The 17,230-nt window shown below is 51.6% G+C and overlaps 1 protein-coding gene across 2 annotated transcripts in view; it reads left to right on the top strand.

Moving 5' to 3' along the window:
- LOC135511554 (dedicator of cytokinesis protein 1-like) overlaps positions 1 to 17,230 on the top strand; it is a 136,582-nt gene that overhangs the window by 93,972 nt on the left and 25,380 nt on the right. For both annotated transcript variants that reach the window (XM_064933038.1, XM_064933039.1), the window contains exons 6-8: positions 328 to 476; positions 6,891 to 7,026; positions 15,136 to 15,293. In XM_064933038.1, coding sequence (XP_064789110.1) covers positions 328 to 476; positions 6,891 to 7,026; positions 15,136 to 15,293 — 443 coding nt within the window. The remainder of the gene's footprint in view (positions 1 to 327; positions 477 to 6,890; positions 7,027 to 15,135; positions 15,294 to 17,230) is intronic.

Below are 17,230 nucleotides of genomic sequence, written 5' to 3'. Positions count from 1 at the left end.
TCTCTCTCGTCTCCATGAGCAGTGTGTGGGTTTCTCTCTCGTCTCTCTCCATGAGCAGTGTGTGGGTTTCTCTCTCGTCTCTCTCGTCTCTCTCCATGAGCAGTGTGTGGGTTTCTCTCTCGTCTCCATGAGCAGTGTGTGGGTTTCTCTCTCGTCTGTAGTAATCTCATCGTACCCATGAACCTGCAACCACCCAGATGTGCCTTGTAGAATGTTGGATGGTATATCGTAAACAGAAGTTCCTACCTTATCGTCTCTGTTATTGAGTGTTGGGTCAGATTGTTCATGAGGTGTGTATGATTGTTTGTTTGTGTGCTGGTGTTACAGGGGGACAGGCGTGAGATGTTTAACTCTGTCAGGGACATGATCTATGACCTGATCGAGTGGCGATCTCAGATCCTGTCAGGGACGCTCCCACAAGACGAGCTGACTGAGCTTAAACAGAGAGTCACCTCTAAGATCGACTACGGGAACAAGTAAGGAACTGCTGTGTCTCTCTCTCTCCCTGACTCACTCTCTCCCTGACTCACTCTCTCTCTCCCTCCATCTCGCTCTACCTCCATCTCTCCCTACCTCCATTTCTCTCTCCCTCCATCCCTCTCTCTCTCTCCCTCCATCTCTCTCTACCTCCATCTCTCCCTACCTCCATTTCTCTCTCCCTCCATCCCTCTCTCTCTCCCTCCATCTCTCTCTCTCTCTCTACCTCCATTTCTCTCTCCCTCCATCTCTCTCTCTCGCTCTCCCTCCATCTGTCTCTCTCTCTCTCATTCCATCTCTCTCTACCTCCATTTCTCTCTCTCCATCTGTCTCGCTTGCTCTCCCTCCATCTCTGTCTCTCTCTCCAACGCTCTCCTTCTCTCTCTCTCCTTCTCTCTCTCTCGGTCTCTCTCTCAAGTACCTTATCAAAGAGCAATTTTTCAAGCAGTAATTTTACTAGGACTGTCACGTACTGGTCTGAGTGGGGGAGGGGAAAACTAGCTGTTATTGGCAGAGAGGTTTGGAACAGTCTTCCTTATGGGTCAGTTAACTAGTCAGTGATGTCACCAGGCAGGCCACACCTCCATCCCACCACAACAGTCTTCCTTATGGGTCAGTTAACTAGTCAGTGACGTCACCAGGCAGGCCACACCTCCATCCCACCACAACAGGCTGACATGTCAGGTGGTCTATATCCAAACAGCTCTGACAGTAAAAGGGCTTATCATTTCCCCAGCATTGTTCCATCCTCCATAGTGTGAAAATATATAAGAAAATACAGGAAAGTCACATTTTTGACTGCGCTGGGCCTTTAACCCCCTTTTTTAAAAATCAGGTAAGTCGAGCCTAAATCATAGGGGTTTAGTTACTACTGCTGTCCATCACACACTGTGGTGCCTATTGCCGGTCCTGCAGGGGTCTGTTGTGGTCCAGACAATGAGCTGGAAATGGAAGAGGTGAGCTGGGCTTCCCCTGGTGTGATGACAATTCCAACACTGCGAGGTGGAGAAATGTCTTTGGCAGGGGAGCAGAGTGGAACACATAGATTAGCTTCCAGCACCGTTCACCCCTGAGTGGGATTCTGTGGCGGCTGAAAAACAGAGCTCTAGAGATGGAGGAGCTGAAAAACAGAGCTCTAGAGATGGAGGAGGAGCTGAAAAACAGAGCTCTAGAGATGGAGGAGGAGCTGAAAAACAGAGCTCTAGAGATGGAGGAGCTGAAAAACAGAGCTCTAGAGATGGAGGAGCTGAAAAACAGAGCTCTAGAGATGGAGGAGCTGAAAAACAGAGCTCTAGAGATGGAGGAGGAGCTGAAAAACAGAGCTCTAGAGATGGAGGAGGAGCTGAAAAACAGAGCTCTAGAGATGGAGGAGGAGCTGAAAAACAGAGCTCTAGAGATGGAGGAGGAGCTGAAAAACAGAGCTCTAGAGATGGAGGAGGAGCTGAAAAACAGAGCTCTAGAGATGGAGGAGGAGCTGAAAAACAGAGCTCTAGAGATGGAGGAGGAGCTGAAAAACAGAGCTCTAGAGATGGAGGAGGAGCTGAAAAACAGAGCTCTGGAGGAGGAGCTGAAAAACAGAGCTCTGGAGGAGGAGCTGAAAAACAGAGCTCTAGAGATGGAGGAGGAGCTGAAAAACAGAGCTCTAGAGATGGAGGAGGAGCTGAAAAACAGAGCTCTAGAGATGGAGGAGGAGCTGAAAAACAGAGCTCTAGAGATGGAGGAGGAGCTGAAAAACAGAGCTCTAGAGATGGAGGAGGAGCTGAAAAACAGAGCTCTAGAGATGGAGGAGGAGCTGAAAAACAGAGCTCTAGAGATGGAGGAGGAGCTGAGAAACAGAGCTCTAGAGATTGATGAGCTGAAAAACAGAGCTCTAGAGATGGGGGAGGAGGAGCTGAAAAACAGAGCTTTAAGATGGAGGAGCTGAAAAACAGAGCACTAGAGATTGAGGAGCTGAAAAGAGAGCTCTAGAGATTGAGGAGCTGAAAAACAGAGCTCAGGAGACGGAGGAGGAAGAGCTAAAAACAGAGCTCGAGAGATGGGGGAGGAGGAGCTGAAAAACAGAGCTCGACAGATGGAAGAGGAGCTGAAAAACAGCTTTAGAGGTGGAGGAGGAGCTGAAAAACAGCTTTAGAGGTGGAGGAGGAGCTGAAAAACTGCAATAGAGATGGAGGAGCTGAAAAACTGCAATAGAGATGGAGGAGCTGAAAAACAGTGCTCAGGAGATGGAGGAGGAGCTGAAAAACAGCTTTAGAGGTGGAGGAGGAGCTGAAAAACCGCAATAGAGATGGAGGAGCTGAAAAACAGTGCTCAGGAGATGGAGGAGGAGCTGAAAAACAGAGCTCTGGAGATGGGGGAGGAGGAGCTGAAAAACAGATCTCTAAAAAGAAGAGCAGGAGGAAGCCCAGTATCTAACACTCACTGTTAGGAATTTGAAAGGTCCTCTTATTTTTCTGTCTGTCTCTGCCTGGGGGTTTGGCTCATATACTCTACCTCCCTGCTCTTCAGTCTCCCCTGTTGTCTCTACCTGGGGGTTTGGCTCATATACTCTACCTCCCTGCTCTTCAGTCTCCCCTGTTGTCTCTACCTGGGGGTTTGGCTCATATACTCTACCTCCCTGCTCTTCAGTCTCCCCTGCTGTCTCTGCCTGGGGGTTTGGCTCATATACTCTACCTCCCTGCTCTTCAGTCTCCCCTGCTGTCTCTACCTGGGGGTTTGGCTCATATACTCTACCTCCCTGCTCTTCAGTCTCCCCTGCTGTCTCTACCTGGGGGTTTGGCTCATATACTCCACCTCCCTGCTCTTCAGTCTCCCCTGTCTGTCTCTACCTGGGGGTTTGGCTCATATACTCTACCTCCCTGCTCTTCAGTCTCCCCTGTTGTCTCTGCCTGGGGGTTTGGCTCATATACTCTACCTCCCTGCTCTTCAGTCTCCCCTGTTGTCTCTGCCTGGGGGTTTGGCTCATATACTCCACCTCCCTGCTCTTCAGTCTCCCCTGTTGTCTCTACCTGGGGGTTTGGCTCATATACTCTACCTCCCTGCTCTTCAGTCTCCCCTGTTGTCTCTGCCTGGGGGTTTGGCTCATATACTCCACCTCCCTGCTCTTCAGTCTCCCCTGTTGTCTCTGCCTGGGGGTTTGGCTCATATACTCCACCTCCCTGCTCTTCAGTCTCCTCCGCTGTCTCTGCCTGGGGGTTTGGCTCATACACTCCACCTCTCCGCTCTTCAGCTCCCTGCTCCTCTGGGTGACCAGATGAGAGGAGAGTCTGTCAGATATGTCCTTCAGATGAGCCCTGTTCACTTCACTGCTGTGTAAACCACCTCCTCTCTCTCCGTCTCTCTCTCTCCGTCTCTCTCTCCGTCTCACTCTCTCTCCGTCTGACTCTCTCTCCGTCTGACTCTCTCTCCGTCTATTGTGCTCTCTGCTCGATCTGTCTCTGATTCTCGGTCTCTCTCGCTCTCCCTCCCTACCTCTTTCCTCCTACTCTGCCAACCTTCTTATCTCTCTGTGTGAAGGGTGTGTGTTATGAGAAGGCAGAAGGCCCAGGCAGTAGCAATGTGATGTAGGCTGTCTGCTCTCTAACTCTCCTTTCTCTCTCGCTCTCCCTCCCTACCTCTTTCCTCCTACTCTGTCAACCTTCGTATCTCTCTGTGTGAAGGGTGTGTGTTATGAGAAGGCAGAAGGCCCAGGCAGTAGCAATGTGATGTAGGCTGTCTGCTCTCTAACTCTCCTTTCTCTCTCTCTCTCCCTCCCTACCTCTTTCCTCCTACTCTGCCAACCTTCGTATCTCTCTGTGTGAAGGGTGTGTGTTATGAGAAGGCAGAAGGCCCAGGCAGTAGCAATGTGATGTAGGCTGTCTGCTCTCTAACTCTCCTTTCTCTCTCGCTCTCCCTCCCTACCTCTTTCCTCCTACTCTGCCAACCTTCTTATCTCTCTGTGTGAAGGGTGTGTGTTATAGGAAGGCAGAAGGCCCAGGCAGTAGCAATGTGATGTAGGCTGTCTGCTCTCTAACTCTCCTTTCTCTCTCTCTCTCTCTCTCACTCTGCTTCTCCTCTCTCGCTCTCCTTCTCTCCTTCTCTCGCTCTCCTTCTCTCCTTCTCTCGCTCTTTTCCTCTCGCTCTCGCTCTCCTTCTCTCGCTCTCTCCTTCTCTCGCTCTCTCCTTCTCTCGCTCTCTCCTTCTCTCGCTCTCTCCTTCTCTCGCTCTCTCCTTCTCTCGCTCTCCTTCTCTCGCTCTCTCCTTCTCTCGCTCTCGCTCTCTCCTTCTCTCGCTCTCCTTCTCTCGCTCTCCTTCTCTCGCTCTCTCCTTCTCTCGCTCTCCTTCTCTCGCTCTCTCCTTCTCTCGCTCTCCTTCTCTCGCTCTCTCCTTCTCTCGCTCTCTCCTTCTCTTGCTCTCGCTCACTCTCTGCCTCCTTTTCTCTCTCCCTCTCTCTCTGCCTCATGCTCTTTCTCTCTCTCTGCCTCTCCTTTTTCCTTCGCTCTCTCTCTGCCTTTCTCTTTTCTCTCCTTTCTTCTTCTCTTGTTCCCTCTCCATTTCTCTGTCTCTCCTCCCTCCCACTCCAAATGTCATATTATGAAAATAGTGGCGAGAACAAGTATTTGATACACTGCAGATTTTGCAGATTTTCCTACTTACAAAGCATGTAGAGGTCTGTATTTTTTCACACTTCAACATTGAGAGGTCGGAATCTAAAACAAAAATCCAGAAAATCACATTGTATGATTTTTAAGTAATTAATTGGCATTTTATTGCATGACATGAGTATTTGATCACCTACCAACCAGTAAGAATTCTGGCTCTCACAGACCTGTTAGTTTTAATTTAAGAATCCCTCCTGTTCTCCACTCACTACCTGTATTAACTGCACCTGTTTGAACTCATGACCTGTATAAAAGACACCTGTCCACACACTCAATCAAACAGACTCCAACCTCTCCACAATGGCCAAGACCAGAGAGCTGTGTAAGGACATCAGGGATAAAATTGTAGACCTGCACAAGGCTGGGATGGGCAACAGGACAATAGGCAAGCAGCTTGGTGAGAAGACAACAACTGTTGGCGCAATTATTAGAAAATGGAAGAAGTTCAAGATGACGGTCTGGGGCTCCATGCAAGATCTCACCTCGTGGGGTATCAATGATCATGAGGAAGGTGAGGGATCAGCCCAGGACTACACGGCAGGACCTGGTCAGTGACCTGAAGAGAGCTGGGACCACAGTCTCAAAGAAAACCAATAGTAACACACTACGCCGTCATGGATTAAAATCCTGCAGCTCACGCAAGGTCCCCCTGCTCAAGTCAGCGCATGTCCAGGCCCGTCTGAAGTTTGCCAATGACCATCTGGATGATCCAGAGGAGGAATGGGAGAAGATCATGTGGTCTGATGAGACAAAAATAGAGCTTTTTGGTCTAAACTCCACTAGCCGTGTTTGGAGGAAGAAGAAGGATGAGTACAACCCCAAGAACACCATCCCACCTGTGAAGCATGGAGGTGGAAACATCATTCTTTGGGGATGCTTTTCTGCAAAGGGGACAGGACAACTGCACTGTATTGAGGGGAGAATGGATGGGGTCATGTATCGTGAGATCTTGGCCAACAACCTCCTTCCCTCAGTAAGAGCATTGAAGTTGGGTCGTGGCTGGGTCTTCACTCATGACAATGACCTGAAAGACACAGCCAGGGCAACTAAGGAGTGGCTCCGTAAGAAGCATCTCAAGGTCCTGGAGTGGCCTAGCCAGTCTCCAGACCTGAACCCAATAGAACATCTTTGGAGGGAGCTGAAAGTCCGTATGGCCCAGCGACAGCCCCGAAACCTGAAGGATCTGGAGAAGGTCTGTATGGAGGAGTGGGCCAAAATCCCTGCTGCAGTGTGTGCAAACCTGGTCAAGAACTACAGGAAACGTATGATCTCTGTAATTGCAAACAAAGGTTTCTGTACCAAATATTAAGTTCTGCTTTTCTGATGTATCAAATACTTATGTCATGCAATAAAATGCAAATTAATTACTTAAATATCATACAATGTGATTTTCTGGATTTTTGTTTTAGATTCCGTCTCTCACAGTTGAAGTGTACATATGATAAAAATTACAGATCTCTACATGCTTTGTAAGTAGGAAAACCTGCAAAATCAGCAGTGTATCAAATACTTGTTCTCCCCACTGTAACGATGTGCAAATAGTTAAGGTACAAAAGGGAAAATAAATAAACATAAATATGGTGATGTTTGTTCTTCACTGGTTTCCCTTTTCTTGTGGCAACAGGTCATAAATCTTGCTGCTGTGATGACACACTGTGGTATTTCACCCAGTAGATATGGGAGTTCATCAAAATTGGGTTTGTTTTCAAATGCTTTGTAGGTCTGTGTAATCTGAGGGAAATATCTCTCCTCTCCTCTCCTCTCCTTGTATATCAGGTACCTGGATCTAGACCTCGTGGTGAGAGATAAAGATGGCAACATCTTGGACCCCGAGTCTACCAGCACCGTCTCTCTCTTCAGAGCCCACGAAGCTGCTTCCAAACAGATCGAGGACAGGATCCAAGAGGAGAAGGTAAACTACAGACATCAATCAGTTCAGACATCAATCAAGTAATCAATCAATCATATTCATTTATAAAACCCTATTTACATCAGCAGCGATTTTACAGTAACCTGGCCTCGCTCCCAACGAGCAAGCAGAAGATCACGTCAACGATATGCACAGAAAATAAGAAATGAAACATCCCATTTTGCCACATGGTCTCCCCAGTGAGAGGCAGCAATGTGGAATGAGATTCTCTGTGTGAGATGCTGTGTTATTATAGAACATGTTAGCACTATTCAGGCCTTTTCCCCTCTCACCTCCTGAATCTGACGTCATGAACAACTGCCATCTCTTTCCCCGCCACCTCTCCTCTCTCTCCCCTGCCACCTCCTCTCCTCTCTTTCCCCGCCACCTCCTCTCCTCTCTCTCCCCGCCACCTCCTCTAATCTCTCCCCGCCACCTCCTCTCCTCTCTCTCCCCGCCACCTCCTCTCCCCGCCACCTCCTCTAATCTCTCCCCGCCACCTCCTCTAATCTCTCTCCCCGCCACCTCCTCTCCTCTCTCTCCCCGCCACCTCCTCTCCCCGCCACCTCCTCTAATCTCTCCCCGCCACCTCCTCTAATCTCTCCCCGCCACCTCCTCTAATCTCTCCCCGCCACCTCCTCTCCTCTCTCTCCCCGCCACCTCCTCTCCCCGCCACCTCCTCTAATCTCTCCCCGCCACCTCCTCTAATCTCTCTCCCCGCCACCTCCTCTCCTCTCTCTCCCCGCCACCTCCTCTCTCTCCCCCCGCCACCTCCTCTCTCCCCCCCGCCACCTCCTCTCTCTCCCCCGCCACCTCCTCTCTCCCCCCCGCCACCTCCTCTCTCCCCCGCCACCTCCTCTCTCTCCCCCCCGCCCCCTCTCTCCCCCCGCCCCCCTCTCTCCCCCCCGCCTCCTCTCTCTCTCCCCCCGCCGCCTCCTCTCTCTCCCCCGCCGCCTCCTCTCTCTCCCCCCGCCGCCTCCTCTCTCTCCCCCCCCCTCCTCTCTCTCCCCCCGCCCGCCTCCTCTCTCCCCCCGCCGCCTCCTCTCTCTCCCCCCGCCGCCTTCTCTCTCTCCCCCCGCCGCCTCCTCTCTCTCCCCCCGCCGCCTCCTCTCTCTCCCCCCGCCGCCTCCTCTCTCTCCCCCGCCGCCTCCTCTCTCCCCCCGCCGCCTTCTCTCTCTCCCCCGCCGCCTTCTCTCTCTCCCCCCGCCGCCTTCTCTCTCTCCCCCGCCGCCTCCTCTCTCTCCCCCGCCGCCCCCTCTCTCTCCCCGCCACCTCCTCTCTCTCCCCCCCTCTCCTCTCTCCTCTCTCTCCCCGCCTCCTCTCTCCTCTCTCTCCCCGCCACCTCCTCTCCTCTCTCCCCGCCACCTCCTCTCCTCTCTCCCCCGCCACCTCCTCTCCTCTCTCTCCCCGCCACCTCCTCTCCTCTCTCTCTCCCCGCCACCTCCTCTCCTCTCTCTCTCCCCGCCACCTCCTCTCCTCTCTCTCCCCCGCCACCTCCTCTCCTCTCTCTCTCCTCGCCACCTCCTCTCCTCTCTCTCTCCGCGCCACCTCCTCTCCTCTCTCTCTCCGCGCCACCACCTCTCCTCTCTCCCCGCCACCTCCTCTCCTCTCTCTCTCCGCGCCACCTCCTCTCCTCTCTCTCTCTCCGCGCCACCACCTCTCCTCTCTCCCCCGCCACCTCCTCTCTCTCTCTCTCTCCCCCGCCACCTCCTCCCCTCTCTCTCCCCGCCACCTCCTCTCTTCTCTCTCCCCGCCACCTCCTCTCTTCTCTCTCCCCGCCACCTCCTCTCCTCTCTCCCCCGCCACCTCCTCTCCTCTCTCTCCCCGCCACCTCCTCTCCTCTCTCCCCCGCCACCTCCTCTCCTCTCTCCCCCCGCCACCTCCTCTAATCTCTCCCCGCCACCTCCTCTCCTCTAATCTCTCCCCGCCACCTCCTCTCCTCTCTCTCCCCGCCACCTCCTCTCCCTCTCTCCCCCGCCACCTCCTCTCCTCTCTCTCCCGCCACCTCCTCTCCCTCTCTCTCCCCGCCACCTCCTCTCCTCTCCCCCCGCCACCTCCTCTAATCTCTCCCCCGCCACCTCCTCTCCTCTCCCCCCGCCACCTCCTCTCCTCTCTCCCCCTGCCACCTCCTCTCCTCTCTCTCCCGCCCACCTCCTCTCCTCTCTCTCCCGCCACCTCCTCTCTCTCTCTCCCCCGCCACCTCCTCTCCCTCTCTCCCCGCCACCTCCTCCCTCTCTCTCCCCGCCACCTCCTCTCTCTCTCTCCCCGCCACCTCCTCTCCTCTCTCCCCCGCCACCTCCTCTCCTCTCTCTCTCCGCGCCACCACCTCTCCTCTCTCTCCCCCCCCCACCTCCTCTCCTCTCTCTCTCCCCGCCCACCTCCTCTCCTCTCTCTCCCCCGCCACCTCCTCTCCCTCTCTCTCCCGCCACCTCCTCTCCTCTCTCTCCCCCGCCACCTCCTCTCCCTCTCTCCCCCGCCACCTCCCTCTCCTCTCTCTCCCCGCCACCTCCTCTCTCCTCTCTCTCCCCGCCACCTCCTCTCCTCTCTCTCCCCGCCACCTCCTCTAATCTCTCCCCGCCACCTCCTCTCCTCTCTCTCCCGCGCCACCACCCCTCCTCTCTCCCCGCCACCTCCTCCCTCTCCTCTCTCCCCGCCACCTCCTCTCCTCCTCTCTCCCCCGCCACCTCCCTCTCCTCTCTCTCCCCGCCACCTCCTCTCCCTCTCTCTCCCCGCCACCTCCTCTCCTCTCTCTCCCCGCCACCTCCTCTCCTCCCTCTCCCCCCCACCTCCTCTCCTCTCTCTCCCCGCCACCTCCTCTCCCCCCCCGCCGCCTCTCTCCCCCCCGCCGCCTCCTCTCTCCCCCCGCCGCCTCCTCTCTCTCCCCCGCCGCCTCCCTCTCTCCCCCCGCCGCCTCCTCTCTCTCCCCCCGCCGCCTCCTCCTCTCTCTCCCCCGCCGCCTTCTCTCTCTCCCCCGCCGCCTTCTCTCTCCCCCGCCGCCTTCTCTCTCTCCCCCCCGCCTCCTCTCTCTCCCCCCCCGCCTCCTCTCTCTCCCCCGCCGCCTCCTCTCTCTCTCCCGCCTCTCTCCTCTCTCCTCTCTCCCCCGCCTCCTCTCTCCCTCTCTCTCCCCGCCACCTCCTCTCCCTCTCTCCCCGCCCACCTCCTCTCCTCTCTCCCCCGCCACCTCCTCTCCTCTCTCTCCCCGCCACCTCCTCTCCTCTCTCTCCCCGCCCACCTCCTCTCCTCTCTCTCCTCCCCGCCACCTCCCTCTCCTCTCCTCTCTCTCCCCCGCCACCTCCTCTCCTCTCTCTCTCCCCGCCACCTCCTCTCCTCTCTCTCTCCCCGCCACCTCCTCTCCTCTCTCTCCCCCGCCACCTCCTCTCCTCTCTCTCTCCCCGCCACCTCCTCTCCTCTCTCTCCCCGCCACCTCCTCTCTCTCTCTCCCCCGCCACCTCCTCTCCCTCTCTCTCTCCCCGCCACCTCCCCTCCCTCTCCTCTCTCTCCCGCCCACCTCCTCTCCTCTCTCTCCGCGCCACCTCCTCTCCTCTCTCTCCGCGCCACCTCCTCTCCTCTCTCTTCTCTCTCCCCGCCACCTCCTCTCCTCTCTCTCTCCCTGCCTGAATCTACATCCTAAATTGCACCCTATTCCCTATATAATGCACTACTTTTGACGAGGGCCCTATAGGGATTATGATGCCATTTGGGGCTCAGCCTATGAAGTGCCCTTCAGCTATGAGTTTTATTCTTGTGAGACCTTTCCGTCTCTGCCTTTGTGTGTACATAGAGTGATATTACATTGTCTCAGGTCACCACCATGAATGTTAATGCCTTCTTTCAATGTTTTTTTAAGGGCTTTGTGAATTTTAATCAGAACTAGCACCTCTTCTCTCAAAATCATTATCACATACAGTACCAGTCATTCGGGGATTTTCTTAGTTTAAAAAATAATTTTCTACATTGTAAAATAATAGTGAAGACATCAACTATGGAATAACACAGTAACCAAAAAAGTGTTAAACAAATCAAAATATAGTTTAGTTTCTTCAAAGTAGCCACCCTTTGCCTTGACAGCTTTGCACACTCTTGGCATTCTCTCAACCAGCTCCTCCTGGAATTATTTTCCAACAGTCTTGAAGGAGTAGTAACCCAGTCACCGTCCAGTCTGACTGATGGGTAATAAGTCTAGTCTACCTGATGGGGAATAACAGTCCAGTCTACCTGATGGGGAATAACAGTCCAGTCTACCTGATGGGGAATAACAGTCCAGTCTACCTGATGGGGAATAACAGTCCAGTCTAATGAAGATGGGTCTGACTGATGAGGAATAACAGTCCAGTCTAATGAAGATGGGGAATAACAGTCCAGTCTAATGAAGATGGGGAATAACAGTCCAGTCTAATGAAGATGGGGAATAACAGTCCAGTCTAATGAAGATGGGGAATAACAGTCCAGTCTAATGAAGATGGGGAATAACAGTCCAGTCTAATGGAGATGGGGAATAACAGTCCAGTCTAATGAAGATGAGGAATAACAGTCCAGTCTAATGGAGATGGGTCTGACTAATGGGGAATAACAGTCCAGTCTAATGAAGATGGGGAATAACAGTCCAGTCTAATGGAGATGGGGAATAACAGTCCAGTCTAATGGAGATGGGTCTGACTAATGGGGAATAACAGTCCAGTCTAATGAAGATGGGGAATAACAGTCCAGTCTAATGGAGATGGGTCTGACTAATGGGGAATAACAGTCCAGTCTAATGAAGATGGGGAATAACAGTCCAGTCTAATGAAGATGGGGAATAACAGTCCAGTCTAATGAAGATGGGGAATAACAGTCCAGTCTAATGAAGATGGGGAATAACAGTCCAGTCTAATGAAGATGGGGAATAACAGTCCAGTCTAATGAAGATGGGGAATAACAGTCCAGTCTAATGGAGATGGGGAATAACAGTCCAGTCTACTGAAGATGGGGAATAACAGTCCAGTCTAATGAAGATGGGGAATAACAGTCCAGTCTAATGAAGATGGGGAATAACAGTCCAGTCTAATGGAGATGGGGAATAACAGTCCAGTCTAATGAAGATGGGGAATAACAGTCCAGTCTAATGAAGATGGGGAATAACAGTCCAGTCTACCTGATGGGGAATAACAGTCCAGTCTAATGGAGATGGGGAATAACAGTCCAGTCTAATGAAGATGGGGAATAACAGTCCAGTCTAATGAAGATGGGGAATAACAGTCCAGTCTAATGAAGATGGGGAATAACAGTCCAGTCTAATGAAGATGGGGAATAACAGTCCAGTCTAATGAAGATGGGGAATAACAGTCCAGTCTAATGAAGATGGGGAATAACAGTCCAGTCTAATGGAGATGGGGAATAACAGTCCAGTCTACTGAAGATGGGGAATAACAGTCCAGTCTAATGAAGATGGGGAATAACAGTCCAGTCTAATGAAGATGGGGAATAACAGTCCAGTCTAATGGAGATGGGGAATAACAGTCCAGTCTAATGAAGATGGGGAATAACAGTCCAGTCTAATGAAGATGGGGAATAACAGTCCAGTCTACCTGATGGGGAATAACAGTCCAGTCTACCTGATGGGGAATAACAGTCCAGTCTAATGGAGATGGGTCTGACTAATGGGGAATAACAGTCCAGTCTAATGAAGATGGGGAATAACAGTCCAGTCTAATGAAGATGGGGAATAACAGTCCAGTCTAATGAAGATGGGGAATAACAGTCCAGTCTAATGGAGATGGGGAATAACAGTCCAGTCTAATGAAGATGGGGAATAACAGTCCAGTCTAATGAAGATGGGGAATAACAGTCCAGTCTACCTGATGGGGAATAACAGTCCAGTCTAATGGAGATGGGGAATAACAGTCCAGTCTAATGAAGATGGGGAATAACAGTCCAGTCTAATGAAGATGGGGAATAACAGTCCAGTCTAATGAAGATGGGGAATAACAGTCCAGTCTAATGAAGATGGGGAATAACAGTCCAGTCTAATGGAGATGGGTCTGACTAATGGGGAATAACAGTCCAGTCTAATGAAGATGGGGAATAACAGTCCAGTCTACCTGATGGGGAATAACAGTCCAGTCTAATGAAGATGGGGAATAACAGTCCAGTCTACCTGATGGGGAATAACAGTCCAGTCTAATGAAGATGGGGAATAACAGTCCAGACTAATGAAGATGGGGAATAACAGTCCAGTCTAATGGAGATGGGTCTGACTAATGGGGAATAACAGTCCAGTCTAATGAAGATGGGGAATAACAGTCCAGTCTAATGAAGATGGGGAATAACAGTCCAGTCTAATGAAGATGGGGAATAACAGTCCAGTCTAATGAAGATGGGGAATAACAGTCCAGTCTAATGAAGATGGGGAATAACAGTCCAGTATAATGAAGATGGGGAATAACAGTCCAGTCTAATGAAGATGGAGAATAACAGTCCAGTCTACCTGATGGGGAATAACAGTCCAGTCTAATGAAGATGGGGAATAACAGTCCAGTCTAATGAAGATGGGGAATAACAGTCCAGTCTACCTGATGGGGAATAACAGTCTAGTCTAATGAAGATGGGGAATAACAGTCCAGTCTAATGGAGATGGGGAATAACAGTCCAGTCTACCTGATGGGGAATAACAGTCCAGTCTAATGAAGATGGGGAATAACAGTCCAGTATAATGAAGATGGGGAATTACAGTCCAGTCTAATGAAGATGGGGAATAACAGTCCAGTCTACCTGATGGGGAATAACAGTCCAGTCTAATGAAGATGGGGAATAACAGTCCAGTATAATGAAGATGGGGAATTACAGTCCAGTCTAATGAAGATGGGGAATAACAGTCCAGTCTACCTGATGGGGAATAACAGTCTAGTCTAATGAAGATGGGGAATAACAGTCCAGTCTAATGAAGATGGGGAATAACAGTCCAGTCTAATGAAGATGGGGAATAACAGTCCAGTCTAATGAAGATGGGGAATAACAGTCCAGTCTAATGAAGATGGGGAATAACAGTCCAGTCTACCTGATGGGGAATAACAGTCTAGTCTAATGAAGATGGGGAATTACAGTCCAGTCTAATGAAGATGGGGAATAACAGTCCAGTCTACCTGATGGGGAATAACAGTCTAGTCTAATGAAGATGGGGAATAACAGTCCAGTCTAATGAAGATGGGGAATAACAGTCCAGTCTAATGAAGATGGGGAATAACAGTCCAGTCTAATGAAGATGGGGAATAACAGTCCAGTCTAATGGAGATGGGGAATAACAGTCCAGTCTACCTGATGGGGAATTACAGTCCAGTCTAATGAAGATGGGGAATAACAGTCCAGTCTAATGAAGATGTGGAATAACAGTCCAGTCTAATGGAGATGGGGAATAACAGTCCAGTCTACCTGATGGGGAATTACAGTCCAGTCTAATGAAGATGGGGAATAACAGTCCAGTCTAATGAAGATGGGGAATAACAGTCCAGTCTAATGAAGATGGGGAATTACAGTCCAGTCTAATGAAGATGGGGAATAACAGTCCAGTCTAATGAAGATGGGGAATAACAGTCCAGTATAATGAAGATGGGGAATAACAGTCCAGTCTAATGGAGATGGGGAATAACAGTCCAGTCTAATGAAGATGGGGAATAACAGTCCAGTCTACCTGATGGGGAATAACAGTCCAGTCTAATGAAGATGGGGAATAACAGTCCAGTCTAATGAAGATGGGGAATAACAGTCCAGTCTAATGAAGATGGGGAATAACAGTCCAGTCTAATGAAGATGGGGAATAACAGTCCAGTCTAATGGAGATGGGGAATAACAGTCCAGTCTAATGAAGATGGGGAATAACAGTCCAGTCTAATGGAGATGGGGAATAACAGTCCAGTCTAATGAAGATGGGGAATAACAGTCCAGTCACTGTGTCCATCCTCAGTGCTGAAAACTAGCTAAGAATCACCTTCAAATGTCTCTCTTGTGTGTGTGATTCTTAACCTTCTTTAACCTTCATAGGCCCTTGGCCCAGATGATATGGCAGTCAGGCTCGGGAAGACTACTGGACCCCTGTATTAAATACAACCTCTCTGTTCCCTCCTCCTCTCCCTGGGACAGTCTCAGAAACAGAATGTAGATCTGAGCAGACAGGCCAAGTTCGCCCAGACACCGTCCTTCGCTCTCTTCGTCACCCTGAAGAACGTGGTGTGTAAGATCGGAGAAGATGCAGAGGTCCTCATGTCGCTCTACGACCCTGTTGAGTCAAAGTTCATCAGGTATGTAACCTCCTATGACGTCATAGGGTTAAATGTCATCATGTATAGTACATAGAGCCCATAGGGAGAGCGTTGCATTGCGGGCTTTGTAGTCGACTTGAGCTTCAACAGAATTCCGCAACGATTTTCACAAGTTACTACCAAACTTATCATAATGACAAATTGAGACATTTGCTCGCAAAAAAAATATTGTTCTTATTTAACACTCTAATTTGTAGGAATTAGTTGTTTTGAATTGTTTCTTTTAAGGTTAAAGGTCATCAGGTATGCCAAGGGTCGCAAGAGTTCTGGACACTTTCTCAAATTTCCCACATTTTCCTGAAATCCCAGTTGGAGCATTCCCTCCCTGGTTAGAGCATTCCCTCCCCGGTTAGAGCATTCCCTCCCCGGTTAGAGGATTCCCTCTCTGGTTAGAGCATTCCCTCCCTGGTTAGAGCATTCCCTCCCTGGTTAGAGCATTCCCTCCCTGGTTAGAGCATTCCCTCCCCGGTTAGAGCATTCCCTCCCCGGTTAGAGGATTCCCTCCCCGGTTAGAGGATTCCCTCCCTGGTTAGAGCATTCCCTCCCTGGTTAGAGCATTCCCTCCCTGGTTAGAGCATTCCTCCTGGTTAGAGCATTCCCTCCCCCGGTTAGAGGATTCCCTCCCTGGTTAGAGCATTCCTCCTGGTTAGAGCATTCCCTCCCTGGTTAGAGCATTCCCTCCCTGGTTAGAGCATTCCCTCCCCGGTTAGAGCATTCCCTCCCCGGTTAGAGCATTCCCTCCCCGGTTAGAGCATTCCCTCCCCGGTTAGAGCATTCCCTCCCTGGTTAGAGCATTCCCTCCCTGGTTAGAGCATTCCCTCCCTGGTTAGAGCATTCCCTCCCTGGTTAGAGCATTCCCTCCCTGGTTAGAGGATTCCCTCGCCGGTTAGAGGATTCCCTCGCCGGTTAGAAGATTCCCTCGCCGGTTAGAAGATTCCCTCGCCGGTTAGAGGATTCCCTCGCCGGTTAGAGGATTCCCTCGCCGGTTAGAGGATTCCCTCGCCGGTTAGAGGATTCCCTCGCCGGTTAGAGGATTCCCTCGCCGGTTAGAGGATTCCCTCGCCGGTTAGAGGATTCCCTCGCCGGTTAGAGGATTCCCTCGCCGGCTAGAGGATTCCTCGCCGGTTAGAGGATTCCTCCCTGGTTAGAGGATTCCTCGCCGGTTAGAGGATTCCTCGCCGGTTAGAGGATTCCTCGCCGGTTAGAGGATTCCTCGCCGGTTAGAGGATTCCTCGCCGGTTAGAGGATTCCTCGCCGGTTAGAGGATTCCTCGCCGGTTAGAGGATTCCCTCGCCGGTTAGAGGATTCCTCGCCGGTTAGAGGATTCCTCGCCGGTTAGAGGATTCCTCGCCGGTTAGAGGATTCCTCGCCGGTTAGAGGATTCCTCGCCGGTTAGAGGATTCCTCGCCGGTTAGAGGATTCCTCGCCGGTTAGAGGATTCCTCGCCGGTTAGAGGATTCCTCGCCGGTTAGAGGATTCCCTCGCCGGTTAGAGGATTCCTCGTCGGTTAGAGGATTCCTCCTGGTTAGAGGATTCCTCGCTGGTTAGAGGATTCCTCGCCGGTTAGAGGATTCCTCGCCGGTTAGAGGATTCTCGTCGGTTAGAGGATTCCTCGCGGTTAGAGGATTCCTGTCGGTTAGAGATTTCGCCGGTTAGAGGATTCCTCGTCGGTTAGAGAGGATTCCTCGTCGGTTAGAGGATTCCCTCGCCGGTTAGAGGATTCCCTCGCCGGTTAGAGGATTCCCTCGCCGGTTAGAGGATTCCCTCGCCGGTTAGAGGATTCCCTCGCCGGTTAGAGGATTCCCTCGCCGGTTAGAGGATTCCCTCGCCGGTTAGAGGATTCCCTCCCCGGTTAGAGGATTCCCTCCCTGATGAGAGGATTCCCTCCCTGGTTATTTCCTCACTATTCTGGGAAT

Source organism: Oncorhynchus masou, chromosome 24, assembly GCF_036934945.1.
Source record: "Oncorhynchus masou masou isolate Uvic2021 chromosome 24, UVic_Omas_1.1, whole genome shotgun sequence".
Classification (NCBI taxonomy): Eukaryota; Metazoa; Chordata; class Actinopteri; order Salmoniformes; family Salmonidae; genus Oncorhynchus; species Oncorhynchus masou.
Note: the sequence above shows the minus strand (reverse complement) of the source record. Positions and strands in the feature narration are given on the sequence as shown.